General features: G+C 42.8%; 1 protein-coding gene across 1 annotated transcript in view; it reads right to left on the reverse strand.

Annotated features, from left to right (window-relative positions):
• Window positions 1-15,226, reverse strand: part of SUPT6H (SPT6 homolog, histone chaperone and transcription elongation factor) — a 76,815-nt gene that overhangs the window by 10,629 nt on the left and 50,960 nt on the right. Inside the window, exons 20-31 of the mRNA XM_068270151.1 lie at window positions 15,116-15,192; window positions 13,512-13,647; window positions 12,321-12,458; window positions 12,067-12,234; window positions 11,536-11,663; window positions 10,099-10,306; window positions 7,898-8,045; window positions 7,625-7,767; window positions 7,400-7,540; window positions 7,116-7,311; window positions 4,381-4,619; window positions 3,853-3,966 (exon numbers count right to left, since the gene is read on the reverse strand). Coding sequence (XP_068126252.1) covers window positions 3,853-3,966; window positions 4,381-4,619; window positions 7,116-7,311; window positions 7,400-7,540; window positions 7,625-7,767; window positions 7,898-8,045; window positions 10,099-10,306; window positions 11,536-11,663; window positions 12,067-12,234; window positions 12,321-12,458; window positions 13,512-13,647; window positions 15,116-15,192 — 1,836 coding nt within the window. The remainder of the gene's footprint in view (window positions 1-3,852; window positions 3,967-4,380; window positions 4,620-7,115; window positions 7,312-7,399; window positions 7,541-7,624; window positions 7,768-7,897; window positions 8,046-10,098; window positions 10,307-11,535; window positions 11,664-12,066; window positions 12,235-12,320; window positions 12,459-13,511; window positions 13,648-15,115; window positions 15,193-15,226) is intronic.

The raw sequence follows: 15,226 nt of genomic DNA on the forward strand, positions 1-15,226 counted from the left end.
GCAGGTCCGATACCCCGCCGGTTGTGTTCTCGATGCCCGTGGGCGGACAATGGGAAGAAAACGAGCGAAAGATAAGGAGCGCCCACGGGGACGAGCGGGAATCGTCCGGCCAGGCACATGGCTAATTAATATTCACTGCACGGTGTGACGTGCAGTGTTTACTTCCTGGAGCGGCCGCTCTGTGCGGCGATTGGCCAGGCGGGACCACGTGATGCTGCATGCGTCCGGGCGGGACCACGTGAGTACGCATCACGGACGCCAGAGTGAGCTGCACAACGCGGCTCACTGACGCCCACATCAGAGAGCACCAGGCATTGCGTTAGGGGCACGTTATGTGCCCTATAACGCCCCCTAAACGCAACATCCTGGTGTGTAAGTAGCCTAAGTCGAAAACAAAATGCAGTTTATTTTTTATGGGGCTTCTTGCAGCACCCTGAAATTATCCTGTGCCTGCGCTGTACTTCCACGACCCTCCAGTCAGCATCAGTGACCCTTCTCAAAGTTGGTTAGTTGTGGCCGGTCGCGAGGTACTACGCATGCTTGGCCCTGGGCTGCATGCATTCTGATAGTAATGATTTTTCAGTACTGCGCATGTGTTCTGTACTGCGCGTGTGCAGAACGCTGCCTTGCACAGGAAAGCAATGTGGCGCCTGGCCTGGGGCCATTTATACAGCTTATTGGAGGCTGATACAGCTGACGAGAGGATCGCGGACTGACAACGTAGGCACAGGATGACTGGAGGAATACTGTGAGAAAACCAGGATTTAAAGGGAACCTTAACCGGCGGGGAAAAATAAATTCACTTACCTGGGGGCTTTCCCAAGCCTCCTGCAGCCGTCCTGTACCCGCGCCGGTCCTTCGGTGCCCTCCGGTCTCCCTCCGCCGCTAAGTTTCGTTTTCGGCCGACCGCCAGTCGTCCTCCGGCAAAGCGTCCTCTTCTTCCGCATTCCCCGTCGTAAAGAGCCGTAAAGCGCGTCCGCATGACGCCAAACGCGTCATGCGGACGCGCTTTACGGCTCTTTACGACGAGGAATACTGAAGAAGAGGACGCTTTGCCGGAGGACGACTGGCGGTCGGCCGAAAACGAAACTTAGCGGCGGAGGGAGACCGGAGGGCACCGAAGGACCGGCGCGGGCACAGGACGGCTGCAGTAGGCTTGGGAAAGCCCCCAGGTAAGTGAATTTATTTTTCCCTGCCGGTTAAGGTTCCCTTAAAGGTAATACTTTGGTAAAGGAGAGGGGACCACAAGACTGCCAGGGAAGACTTTGAAGGGAAACCACTAGATCACCAGAAAATACTGCCAGGAGGGTAGGGGACAACTAGTGGATCAGGTAATTCAGGAAACTGCTCCAGAAAGCGCCTAATAGTCACCAATATAAGGTAGTGATAATCGGTGCCAAGGCATTGATCAAAAATCAATCTGACATTTATGGGAATCTATTCCCAGTAGGAATCTGCAAGGAATTGAATGAGAAAATCGTAAGTGTATGAGCACTTTGACGCTATGCTAAAACTTGATACTAGCTGTATAGAAACAGACCTGATCTGCTTTCATTTTCCTTTCTCCTCTATGGGCCCTTTTCCATTACAAGCGCGATCGCAACTGCGCTGCATTTGTGATCGCACATGCTGCTTTATCCACTTGCTTCATTTGCACTGTTGGGATTGGAGCACGATTGCAATGAGAATCACGCAAGTCGATAACTGCATTCTGGGAAAAATGGGAGCACTAGTGGGATATGAGCACCGCGATTTATATGTAAATCGTGGTGCTCTCGCAATCAGTCAAAATCACAGCCAGTGGAAAAGGGCCCAGCCCATTACAATAAATCACCCTTTTTCCATACATTTATCCTTTTACTTACTAAACATGCTTTACAACAACCATTCAATTTTGTTTGTATATACAGACAAACAAATTTATGGGCCTGTTTCCACTAGGTGCGGTGCGATGCGGCTACACAAGCGCATCGCACCGCAGGTGTCCTGAAACACATGCACAGCAATGGAAGAGTTTCCACTGCGTGCATGTTATGCGGAGCAATCCGAGAATCTGCAGCATGCTGCAGATTCTCGCACGGCCGCATCCGCTTGCAGCCATGTCCCATCTCCTCCAATACACTTCCGCATCGAGAGATGCGGAAGTGATGCGGCCGGCGGCGAAAGTGATGCGATGCGGCTAGATAGCCACATTCGCATCACTTTGTAGTGGAAACCGGCCCTTAGCCTCCTTCAGCTAGTTCTGAACTTCTCTCCACACATACATTGGGCGCCTTCAGATGACATCAGTCAGTTAAAAAAAAAAGTGGTTACAGCCTAGTATAACAGTTACAGCTGCTGGAAGAAAGGAAAAAAACCGTTACTCTGCCAGGAGTAAAAATGGTTCGTCTCATCACTCTCTAGGAGTCCGTTTTTTTTTTGTTTTTTTTTCTGTTTACAGTTCCTCTTTAATGTTTCAATATAATGGCTTCCAACAGTTCTATTAATCCATAATCCCATTTTTAAATACTCTTACATTAGAAAGGGAACAACCTTATGTGTAATGTAAATATATCTTAAGGGGCCCATACACTTAACGATTTTCCCGCTGATACACAGCCAAATCACTGTGATCGAATTGGCTGTGAAATCGCCGCGCAAACGCTGACCGATCGATTTCCGTCCGAAATCAATAGTTCCCGTCCATGCGGAAGATTTCGCTCGACTGCCGGCGGGTCGGGAGTGCATTGATAGCGGCGTTCGAATCCCCGACGACCGACGCAATACATTACCTGTTCTGCTGGTGTGAGTCCCCTGGTCACCGCTGCTCCGTCTCCGTGCTGGGCTCAGAGTCCAGCAGGCTTCACTTCTTCCTGTCCCGGCAGGAAGTTTAAACGGTAGAGCGCCCTCTACTGTTTAAACTTCCCCCGGCAGGAAGTAAAGTGAAGCTGGAGGAGCAGAGCGCGGAGAAGAAGACAGCGGAGACCAGGGGACTCGCGCCGGCCGGGGAAGGTAATGTATGCAGGGGAAGGGGGTGGCGGCGGCAGCTTCACAGATGGTGAATCCCAATCTGTTTGCAGTAAAGGCAGCCATACTATCCCTCTCTGATCAGATTCGATCAGAGAGGGATCTATCTGTTGGTCGATCTGATGGCAAATCGACCAGTGTATGGCCACCTTAAAGAGAACCTGTACTGAGTAAAAATATTTAAAATAAACACATGAGGTAACTTCAAATGAACATTACATAGTTACCTTGCCATCAGTTCCTCTCAGAAGCTCACCATTTTCTTCTGACAATAATCCCTTCCAGTTCTGACAATATTTTGTCAGATCTGAAATATATCAGTTGCTGTCAATAAAATATCAGTTGCTGTCAGTTATAGCTGAGAGGAAGACTAATGTACCAGGTAATGTCCATGTTTCCCTATGGCTCAAGTGGGCGATGTTACAGTTTAACTGTGTGCTGACCAGAAAGCTGTTATGGGTAATGGTCATTTTCAAAATGGAGGACGGAAAATTTCCTTGATCACAGTGAACAAACAGGATGCGGGACAGGAGAAAGACGCTGAGGAGTAGACTACATGGAAGGTAAGTATGACTTGTGTATGCTTATTTTGACTTTTAATTTTCAGTTCAGGTTTTCTTTAAGTCATTGTCCTGACACTCTAGCAAAGGTAACATGTATTCACCAACAGTGGTAGAGGAGAAGAGTGTGATAGTAAACTATTGTTCAGTACCAAGGAAATACACAGAATGCCTTTTACCATCTATACCCCCACTGTATTTCATTCCAATACTGTATAAGTAACAATGGTCAGCCTTTGAGTCCAGTAAATATAGAAGTCTAAAAGCAGCATTTAGACATACATACCTTCTTATCGCCGAAATTACAGTCTTGATAATACTTGTGGTTTATAAGGTCTCTTGCAAAAGATGCCATGGGCTGCACGAATCGAGCAATGATTTCATCCAAGTCCTCAAATTCCTACACAAAATAAGAAAGGCAAGTCAATGACAGTGCAGTGTTCTCTAATACCGAGGCTTGCAATGCTCCACTAGCAGTGCATTTGAGACTTGTCCCACACTTTAGGAAACACTGACTTAGAAGACCATATTCTACTGGGCTTCTAATTAGCTGTGTATGTATCAACATAATATCCTTATACAAGCACTATAAAACATTTATTGTGGCTAAAACATGATAATATGCTTCTGAAAGGGTGGTCTGAATGGCTTTTCCCTCTGTCACCTCTGATGACACAGTCCCAAGTGTAAGTAGATGAGTAAGCAGACCAGCTGAAAGTGACAAATTTACAAATAATTATACACGCTTCAGATAGTTCTATGTACATTAAGTACTTTATCAGAGTAAGTTATATACAGCTCACTTCTGCCATACCTCAGTATTAATCCAGAGCGTTGACCCCAGACTGAAGGCATTCTCCTTGCCCTCCTCTCGCACGTCCACATGCTGATAGATGCCTTCGCTGACCTTCCATGTGACTGTTAGATGGTTCTCTCCTTTACTACTGGGCCGGATGATGACATCTCCCTGATCCATCGTCTCCATCATCTTCTCAGCTTGCTTAAAGTTAATGTTGTGGAAGGAGGGGTGTGCAATGACTCGCTTTATGTAAGCTGCAAAGAAGAAGCCAAATATTTTTAATCAATGAGGAACACATTAAGTTAGCACATTCTGATTAATGGCCTTTACTCTAAATTGTACTACACAACCAGTTCAAGTGAGTTTGATGTTAGTGCTCATCTTAATGAATAACTCATTTTATTAAGCAGTTTACAGTGCACCTGTGACATGTGACTAGACATATGTACTGTACAGGGAGTGCAGGATTATTAGGCAAGTTGTATTTTTGAGGAATAATTTTATTATTGAACAACAACCATGTTCTCAATGAACCCAAAAAACTCATTAATATCAAAGCTGAATATTTTTGAAAGTAGTTTTTAGTTTGTTTTTAATTTTAGCTATTTTAGGGGGATATCTGTGTGTGCAGGTGACTATTACTGTGCATAATTATTAGGCAACTTAACAAAAAACAAATATATACCCATTTCAATTATTTATTTTTACCAGTGAAACCAATATAAGATCTCAACATTGACAAATATACATTTCTGACATTCAAAAACAAAACAGAAACAAATCAGTGACCAATATAGCCACCTTTCTTTGCAAGGACACTCAAAAGCCTGCCATCCATGGATTCTGTCAGTGTTTTGATCTGTTCACCATCAACTTTGCGTGCAGCAGCAACCACAGCCTCCCATACACTGTTCAGAGGTGTACTGTTTTCCCTCCTTGTAAACACCCCCCTTTTTTTTGATGGACCACAGGTTCTCAATGGGGTTCAGATCTGGTGAACAAGGAGGCCATGTCATTAGTTTTTCTTCTTTTATACCCTTTCTTGCCAGCCACGCTGTGGAGTACTTGGACGCGTGTGATGGAGCATTGTCCTGCATGAAAATGATGTTTTTCTTAAAGGATGCAGACTTCTTCCTGTACCACTGCTTGAAGAAGGTGTCTTCCAGAAACTGGCAGTAGGACTGGGAGTTGAGCTTGACTCCATCCTCAACCTGAAAAGGCCCCACAAGCTCATCTTTGATGATACCAGCCCAAACCAGTACTCCACCTCCACCTTGCTGGCGTCTGAGTCGGACTGGAGCTCTCTGCCCTTTACCAATCCAGCCACGGGCCCATACATCTGGCCCATCAAGACTCACTCTCATTTCATCAGTCCATAAAACCTTAGAAAAATCAGTCTTGAGATATTTCTTGGCCCAGTCTTGACGTTTCAGCTTGTGTGTCTTGTTCAGTGGTGGTCATCTTTCAGCCTTTCTTACCTTGGCCATGTCTCTGAGTATTGCACACCTTGTGCTTTTGGGCACTCCAGTGACGTTGCAGCTCTGAAATATGGCCAGACTGGTGGCAAGTGGCATCTTGGCAGCTGCACGCTTGACTTTTCTCAGTTCATGGGCAGTTATTTTGCCCCTTGGTTTTTCCACACGCTTCTTGCGACCCTGTTGACTATTTTGAATGAAACGCTTGATTGTTCGATGATCACGCTTCAGAAGCTTTGCAATTTTAAGAGTGCTGCATCCCTCTGCAAGATATCTCGCTATTTTTCACTTTTCTGAGCCTGTCAAGTCCTTTTGACCTATTTTGCCAAAGGAAAGGAAGTTGCCTAATAATTATGCACACCTTATATAGGGTGTTGATGTCATTAGACCACACCCCTTCTCATTACAGAGATGCACATCACCTAATATGCTTAATTGGTAGTAGGCTTTCGAGCCTATACAGCTTGGAGTAAGACAACATGCATAAAGAGGATGATGTGGTCAAAATACTCATTTGCCTAATAATTCTGCACTCCCTGTATATGCAGTATCACTCATTGCAAAGGTTAATACACTAGTGCATGCAGTGGTAGCGCTCCTGAAAAGTAATTTGTGTCTGGCTATGCAAAGACTCCTGGCAGCTGTATAGTTATGAAAAGCTCTACAATTCATAATTTCTGTGCTAGGAAGCTGAATGATCAATATTTTATGTCATACTAACATATTTGCTATTCATACTTCAGATGTAGAATTTTAACCCCCAAACTGAATAGTAAGAATCAGGGACTTCAGAAGAGTGCTATTTACCATTTACTACACATACGATTAATTATCTCACAAGTTTATTTTTACAGGTTTGCTTTAAAGAAAATGTACTCTCTCTGCATGTCTACAGATAACAGGCAAAATACGCCACATTCTTACATTAAAGGCACACTTTACACTACATGTACTTATTAGATTTTTTTTCTCCCAATCAGGTAAAAATCTAGCAAGTGAACAGGTGTCCCCAAACTGCTGATACCTGCTCCTGTAATTTGCTAAACTGGAAATGTTTTGGCTGAGTCTTGTCGTACATGCAGTGGGGCATCTCTAAATAATTTTCCCACCTTCATAGAAGAGATTGGCTGAGAACAATTATTACTAAAGCTTCACCCAACTCCAACAAGAACAATTATTTCAGGCACAAAAATCTACTGCTTGTATGACTATAAATGATCCTGCACACCCAGAAACATAATTCCAATGTGTAGGCAGCCAGGACAGAGTACTCACTTGTGCGTTGCTGTTTCTTCTTCAACTCTTCATCTTGTTTGAGATGCGCCGACTCTGTATCAAAGTCATAATAAGTGTCTTTTGGTAGCTTCCACTCATTGTTTTTGTCCATCAAATCAGAGGTTCTGCATGTCATATCCACACTGAACTTCTCGATGTTGATTTTCATGATTCGGCAATGGACAGTCATGCCCACCTATATATTACAAGATACAGATTTGTATTTTGACTTAAAGCATCGTAGATGCTAATCAAGTCTCTATGATACGGCCTCAGACACGTACCTTTACTCGTTCCTCAGGCCTCTTCACCACTTTATCACTAATAAACTTGGTTGGGATGAAGCCCGTCACACCATTGTCTAGCCTAGTTTTAACACCAATAGCTTGACCAGGACAGGAGCCGCTGTCAAAATGATTCCATACCTACAACACAATTGATCAGATGATTACCTTACAAACTATGGTGGTTAAGTCCATGTACAACCTTGAGTTTCCTAGACTGTATACCTCACTGAGCTCTGGAAAATTATCCTGCTGGCAAAATGGGCACTGCCAAAGTCCTGTCTCATCATTCCTGATGGCCTGGTCATAACTTTCTCCTTGAGGCCGCCTGTGTGCAATACCCGTAACATTACAGGTAATCAATTTACCTAAAGAAAATAATAAAGTTCATTAAACCTAGGAGAATATACAGGGAAATAGCCACCTATAAATAATATGGACGGTGCATTTTGTGAGAAAAATGCAATGAGGACAACGTGAAATAGGAAGCACAGTTACCTATGTAGAAAGTCTCTGGAGTTTCTCTGGTCAGCACGTTGAAGACCTCCTCTGGGTTAGGCGACCTGAATGTTGTACGAAGGTCTTTGTACCTGCAGCTGAGTTCAGCTCGTATGTCATACAGTGTAATGTGCTTATCACCGTAACCCTGTAGGGAGAAAGACAGTTTAGTAACTTGGTATGATTTAGAGCAAGTTACATAACTTAAAGTGGACCCAAACTAAAAATACAGGATTTTAGAAATAAAATCTATTTTCTAAATTATAATAATAAATAGCAGCCTTTTTTTCAGCTGCATGATGACAGATATAAAATATTTTACATTTATTGGAGAAACCCCTCCCTTCCTTTCATATTGCCGGCAAATAATCCGGCAAACTGGTGGAGTAGATGGTGTCCAGCAAAGGAGGAATTGCTAATGGCTGCCACCTGTATAATCCTAGTTGTGCAAAGAGGAGGGTGAAAAGCATGCACTGAAATGCTCATAGGCTTGAAGGAGTGTTTATTTATACTTGTATGTGTCAGAGTGGTGCAACTAAATATTTTGAATTAAAAAAAATGTTTGGTTTGGGTCCGCTTTAAGTGTCAGAAACAGACAGGAAACAGGGCCAAAAACAAGCAGGGTTATCTTTCCTCAATAATGAGGAGGTCATCCAATTTTGGGTCATTAAAATAAATCTTAAGTGATGAGTTGAAGATCTATTTAACGTACCTGGGGCTTCTTCCTGCCCTCTGTAGTCCTTTAGGTCCCTTGCTATCCTCCCGGTACCCTTGCCTGTGCCACGGTAACCCCAATTGCAGTTCGTAAACTTTGCAACTGTGCATGTACAAAATGCTCCCAACGCCAAGAGCAGGATGGAGGAGGCATTGGGGCGTGTATGTGCAGTAGTCCACGACTTTACTGGGCTGATAGCAGCACAAAGGAACGAACCGGGAAGACAGAGGTATCTGAAGAATTACAAGGGGCTCGAGAAAGCCCAACGTAAATTAAACAATGTCTCCACATCACTTAAGATTTTCTTTAAGACAAAAGTGTTATTCTGCTTTAAACCTAAGCGCCCCCCCCCCCCCCCCCAAAATCAAGAGCTATGTGGCCATTATGCTCATTTCTCAGTTAACATCACAGCACACATTAAGACAATGAGAGAGACCATCTGATGGTTTATGGATTTATATTAGGGGCAATTAGGCCAGAAAGGGTACAGCAAAAGATGGAGAAGCACCACAGGTTTGTTTCCATACAAAAAAAAAAAAATAGAATTGGTCAAATTAATAAATGCATACACAAAAATAATGTCCTATATCTAACAAGCAAAAAAAAATTAGCTGGCTCTCATTACAAATAAAAATACTAGCAACTACGAAGTTAAAACTGGAATTCTAACTGGTCATCTCAATGGAGATGTATGTTTAAATGTGAGCATTGATTATACAGGTTATATAGGGCGGTTTTGTTTATGTAGATTCTATGCTTCACATTATCTATTAGTCTACCTCCAAGACATCTGATGATGCCAAGGAACAGCTAAGCTCTGGCATTTGGGCACAGGTCTCACGCTGCATACAAATTAACATAAAGGTCACTGAAGGCTGCCTGGTCATGCCTCAATGTGTAATACTCCACCCCTGCCGGTGCCTAGTGTTAGGCCTGCTACAACAATCTACTGAGCATCAGAATGAAAACTGCTTGTGTCCAGTAGAGTACAACAAGCTTGATAAACAAAAGCAGAATTCATATGAAGGGGGGCACAGGAAGAGCAAGTGACACACAACAAAGTGGATTCCCTCAGGTGGGGGAGTGGGGAGAACATTGAGATCGGGCAGAGCTCAGACATTGGGGATCTCTAAAGATAAGGCATGCTGGATGTTTGGCAGATGTAAAGGGGCCACTGTACACCATTGGAGTCACTCACTATTCTAAGCCATGGCGGGATTATCTACCACAGCAAAGTTCATTCCAGAGCATGTAGGTAGCATAATATATGGTGGCCTTCAAAAGGCTTTCTCTTCAACCCCCATGTTCTGGCTCTAGGTTTTGACACTAGGTTACTTTGTATATGAGATTTGCAGTGAAAAGCAGTGACGTTTACTGTGATTACACGGAACATCCAATAAAGACCCTGGAAATGTAAACCTCTGCCAAACTGGACATTATCTGCTAAAGGCAAGTATTGTAGTTATCTGTAGAAAAATAAATGAACCTGTCTCTCGAGTTCTTCAGCAAACGCATCCAAATCCAGGTCCTTCAATCTCTCTGGATTTTCTAGAATCTCTTCCAGAGCTCCCGCAGGATTAGCATCTTCCGCAGACTCATCATACTCTAAAGCATCCACAGCCATTTTGCGGGCCCACTCGTAGGTTTCAGGGTGTACTCGAGAACCATCAAGTACTTCAATATAGGAATCCGTACTGGAATGGAAAAATGCCTTCATTTTAGGATGTAACATAAAAAGTATCAATTACAGTAATAATTTTACTATATTTTTTTCTCAGCTGAAGAGCAATCAGTTGTGGTCCCATGTGATGGAACTGTAAAAAAGTCCCTTTGGGTCAAGTTGTCTCTACAGAAAGCATAATTCATAATTCAAGCAAAACCATCACCAAGTCAGGTGGCACTGACGACCTAAGAGATCCAACAGTAAAATATACAGTTACCTACCACTGGACTTTCTACAGCCAAGTTTTTGGGGCACACAAACCTCTTAAAGCGGAATATAACCCTGCATTTCAACTTTGCTCTAAAACATTATTTACAGCATATTACATGCAACCAGCATTTTTTTTTACTACACCAGCATTGGAAGGGTTAAACACAGAGGGTTAAAGTTCCATGGAGAGATATGCAGAAGTTCAGATAGATACATTTAACTAAATAGAATGTAACAAGTGATAAATGTTACACACTCTTTGGCTGTCCTCCAGCTCCTTCTCAGTCAGAGAGAGTGAGTCACATGCGTCTGCAGTTCTCTCCAGGAACTTTAAAGCTCTGTGTAACCCTTCCAATGCTGGTCTAGTAAAAAAAAAATGCTGGTTGCATATAATATACTGTAAATAATGTTTTAGAGCAAAGTTGAAATGCAGGGTTATATTCCGCTTTAAAAAAAAATCTTTTTAAAAGCATGGTTGGCTTAGTGTCCATAGATAGGACATCTAGCTAGTAAGCCTGCCCTGCAGTAATGATGGTGGTTCAGAATTCTCAATGTACAGTATGGACTGAAGAAAAACTTCAAGTGCATAGCTCTGGAAAGGACTTTGTTGGCAAAACCAACAAAAGCAAAATGAAAATAAAGCAGTTTTCTGTGAAAGATCATCATGCTCTAATTTTACTAAGTAAAGCTGCAGAGAACTTTGAGGCAAGGATGAGACTTGTTGAAATTGCAGGCATTTTGCCGCAATACAAAAATTAATGCGAAAAAGCAACCTGCAATCTATTGCTGACAAAAGCAAAAATGGCTTGGGAGGAATTGTCTGCATTTCCTGTGGTGTGATCTTTCCCAGTCCGGTGCTACTGTGGCATAACTTCTAGATGTGAAAACCCAAACACACACTAGCAAAACCAACCTCCCCACAAACCTTTTCTCTGAGCCTTTTTATTCAGATTTCTCTGGCAAGGTTTTTACAAAACAAAACACACTTACCTATCACCAAGAGAGTTGGTGTCAATCTTGATAAAACCAGCACAGTTGATAAAGACCTTAGGGCCCATGTGACACATTGTAACAAGCTGGGTACGGTTTTCTAGACGTGTATTGTTCTGCTTAAGAATCTATGAGGGTGACAAATAAAATACTTCAACACAACATGTACAAGGTAATTAGTGTGTAACTACAGACAAATCCCTTTATAGTACACTCCAAGGGACCAGGAAAAGTAGTTTACTATATCAGAATTGGTCATACATTGTATATTTATAGACATTTGCTGGGACCTGAGGACTGAGTTTACTATTACCAGAGGTTTACTATATCAGAGTTTACTATGAGATTCTGCTGTATTTGTTTTTAAAGTGTCCTAAACTACTACTGCTACAGCAGTTTACTACAATATTGTAATATCAAAAATATGCAGTAACACAAACAGTATAGAGTGGATAATACAGAAAAGATACCTCAACAATGGGTTGTTACTTGGTATTTTACTGTTTGCAGCAGAAAGCTGTTTATACTTGCCTTCAGAAGATGAGTGCCTTTACGTGGTCCAAGGCCACAAACATACTGGATGAGGGACTGGGTATATGGGTGAGCGATAGCCCTGTTCACATCCACTCCCACCTCATTCACTCTATTGATAAACTCACAGTACAAGGAATTTAGCAGTTCCTCTTTCACTACATGCTCCTAAGAAAAGAAAAAAAGAATTAGGGGTAAGTTGTTGTTAAAGTACATAAAAAGTCTACCATGCTGAAAGCAGAGCTCAATGTTACCTGTAAAGGATGAAGTTTCAGACACAGGATGTCGTCATCTGAACTGCAGACTTGTGCAAATTCAATCAGAGGGTCCTGGATACGGCGGGCAATGGAAACCGCCTGACGTAAAACTGGGGGGTAGTCTCTAAAATCACTCTGCAGGAGAAGACAGCTAAATATTAGATCCGTATAATGGAAACTGACCAAACGAAAGGAAAGGAGAAAACATAACATTCTACATGGAAAGGTAACAGCTGAATATTTAAAATGTGAGATTTTCATGCAATGGCCAGCATACAAATGAGATGCAACACTAGCGAGTGAAGTGACTAACACTGATTAATTACAGCAGAGTCCCCAGTATTCCGCACCAGTGGGGATTGCCTGATGCTGGATACATGTGCTTGCCTGTTGCTTGAGCAACCAGCCAAAAAAGCACTAATCTACCCCCAGGTGCAGGCTGAATACTCACCCCTCCAGCAACGACCTGCATCACCTCGCGGGCTCCTAGCAGGTTTCCGGCTTCTCCAGTGCATGGAAGCCGGAGTGTCACCTGACCCACACCAGGTCATGTGACACTCCACCTCGCATGCACGGACGCCACTAGCAGCCCGCGAGGTGATGCAGGATGTTGCTGGAGGATCGGTGGAGGCTCAGTATTTTGTGGCTGGGCAAACCCCCAGAACATTGTAAAAAAGGGTCCCCGTTACCCATCAGGCATGCCGGTTAGCTGAGATGCCCGGATGCCTGAATTTCAGGTAACGGGGATATCTTGTTACAAAAAAACCTGTCACAGGGTGGTATATATAAGGCAGCAAGTGAACTGTCAGTTCTTTAACGTGTTAGAAGCAAGAAAAAAGACAAGCGTTAAGATCTGAATGACTTTGTGTTGGCTACATCAGTGGGTCAGAGGATTTTCTAAATGGCAAGTCTTCTGGGACATTTCCTGTATGCATTTGTTAGTATCCATTAAGAGTGGTCCAAGGAAGGTCAATAGGCAAACCAGGAATAAGGTCATAGGCTGCTGAGGCTCACCGATGGAAAACTAAAGTTAACCTGTTTGGTGTATTCCCATAGAAAACCTAATGTAGCACATAATGAAACCTTAGGCAGGGAACACCCTTATGCGTGTGATTCCGCTGGCGTTTTTCAGTTTTGTGGCACTAAATGTTTTGACTGATCATGGTACATCCAATTTGTAATACTCACTTCTGACTTTTTACTGTTCATATACAAAACAGCCAGTTCATTGTCAATCATCTCCACTCCAATAGTAGACATTTGCTGTCCTTGTTCAAGGTCATGAACAATACGTTTAACATCATCGATCATCATCTGTGCATCCCTAAAGTAACAAAACCACAAGAAAAAAAACAGAAAAAAAACAACTTTAAATACAAAAACAGACTTAAATGCAATCAGTTATTCTTCCATGCTGTACCACCACCTACTGGCCTATACTTAAAATAAATTTGGGCAAAAACCATTTTTCCAACAAGATAAAGACCCTGTTCACATTGCATGCGTTGCCGCCCAGATTTCCGCAACACATGCAGGAGGCAGAAATGCACGACATCAGTGCATAGACTGCAATGTCTGATGTTCACAATGCATGCCTTCCGGACCAGTGCGGTGCGCAAACGCATGCTGCACGCATTTTTTCCTGAAACGGGTGGCTGACCCATTCACTTTCAGTGAATAGAATCAGCCACGCAATGCACGCAAATGCAGATGTTGTGCGATCTTGTGCGTTGCGTTCCGGTCGCATGGCCATCTGTGTGTTGTAATGTGAACAAGGCCAAAGTCGTATGATAGCTATGACCACAGCTTCCCAGATGCTTCACTACAGTCCCTCCCAGAAAGTGTCAGCTACAAAAGTATTTTAAAGGGAACCCGAGGTGAGAGACATATGCCAGCTGAAATACGTATTTCCTTTTAAACAATGCAACTTGCCTGGCACATTACCTCTAATACTTTTAGCAATACACCTTGAACAAGCATGCAAATCAGGTATTTCTGACGATATCTGACAAGATTAGCGACATGCTTGTTTCTGGCTGAGTGTGTCAGACACTACTGCAGCCAAAGAGATATGCAGTATGCTAGGCAACTGGTACTGTTTTAAAGGAAATAAATATGTCAGCCTTCATGTCTTTCACCTCAGGCTCCTTAAAAAAAAAAAAAAGAAAAAAAAAAGAAAAAGTGCACTACATCCCTATCATATGCAGCACTGCCAGACCCCTCTGTAATGGGTATGGGAGTGAAGAAAATAAAAAATGTCGATATGAATGTCTGAATTTGGACACACATCAAAAAATATAGCCTGATGCAACTATTTATTTAAAGTGGACCTGAACTGAGAACTTCCGCTCGGCTCTAAAAGATAAACAACAGCATAATGGTATTTAAAGAATAACCATTTGTTTGTTACAGCTAATACAAATCCTGCAATAAATCTGCAGTGTGTCTACTTAGTGCTTTCATGGAAGCAGACATAGCTTATCCAGTGTTTACAAATTAGCTGCTCTGCCGAGGCAGCCAGCCGACACAACTGAGAGATCAAATTACACTTGTGATTTGTCACAGATGAGGGGGAATTAGACAGGCTAAATGCTCTAAATACATACAGGGTGCATTTCTCTGTTTTCTTTCTGACCTGTGCAAGAGTTCAGGTACACTTTAAGCCAAGAAGCTGACAATATATTGAGAATTACTGAAGATGTTACAGACACTTGCCTGGTGTCCAAATGTTTAACCCCAATTTAGTCACAAAACAGCGGTTTCTCATCAAGAGATCTGAAAGGCAGTCTTACCGATTCTCGCTGGCAATGGCGACAACATGTGGCTTCTTGGCTATCAAGAACTTTTTCATGGTTTCAATGTCTGTAGTCTGCAGCAAGTGAATGATAATATTGTTAATTAAC

Source organism: Hyperolius riggenbachi, chromosome 2 (genome assembly GCF_040937935.1).
Source record: "Hyperolius riggenbachi isolate aHypRig1 chromosome 2, aHypRig1.pri, whole genome shotgun sequence".
NCBI classification, from domain to species: Eukaryota; Metazoa; Chordata; class Amphibia; order Anura; family Hyperoliidae; genus Hyperolius; species Hyperolius riggenbachi.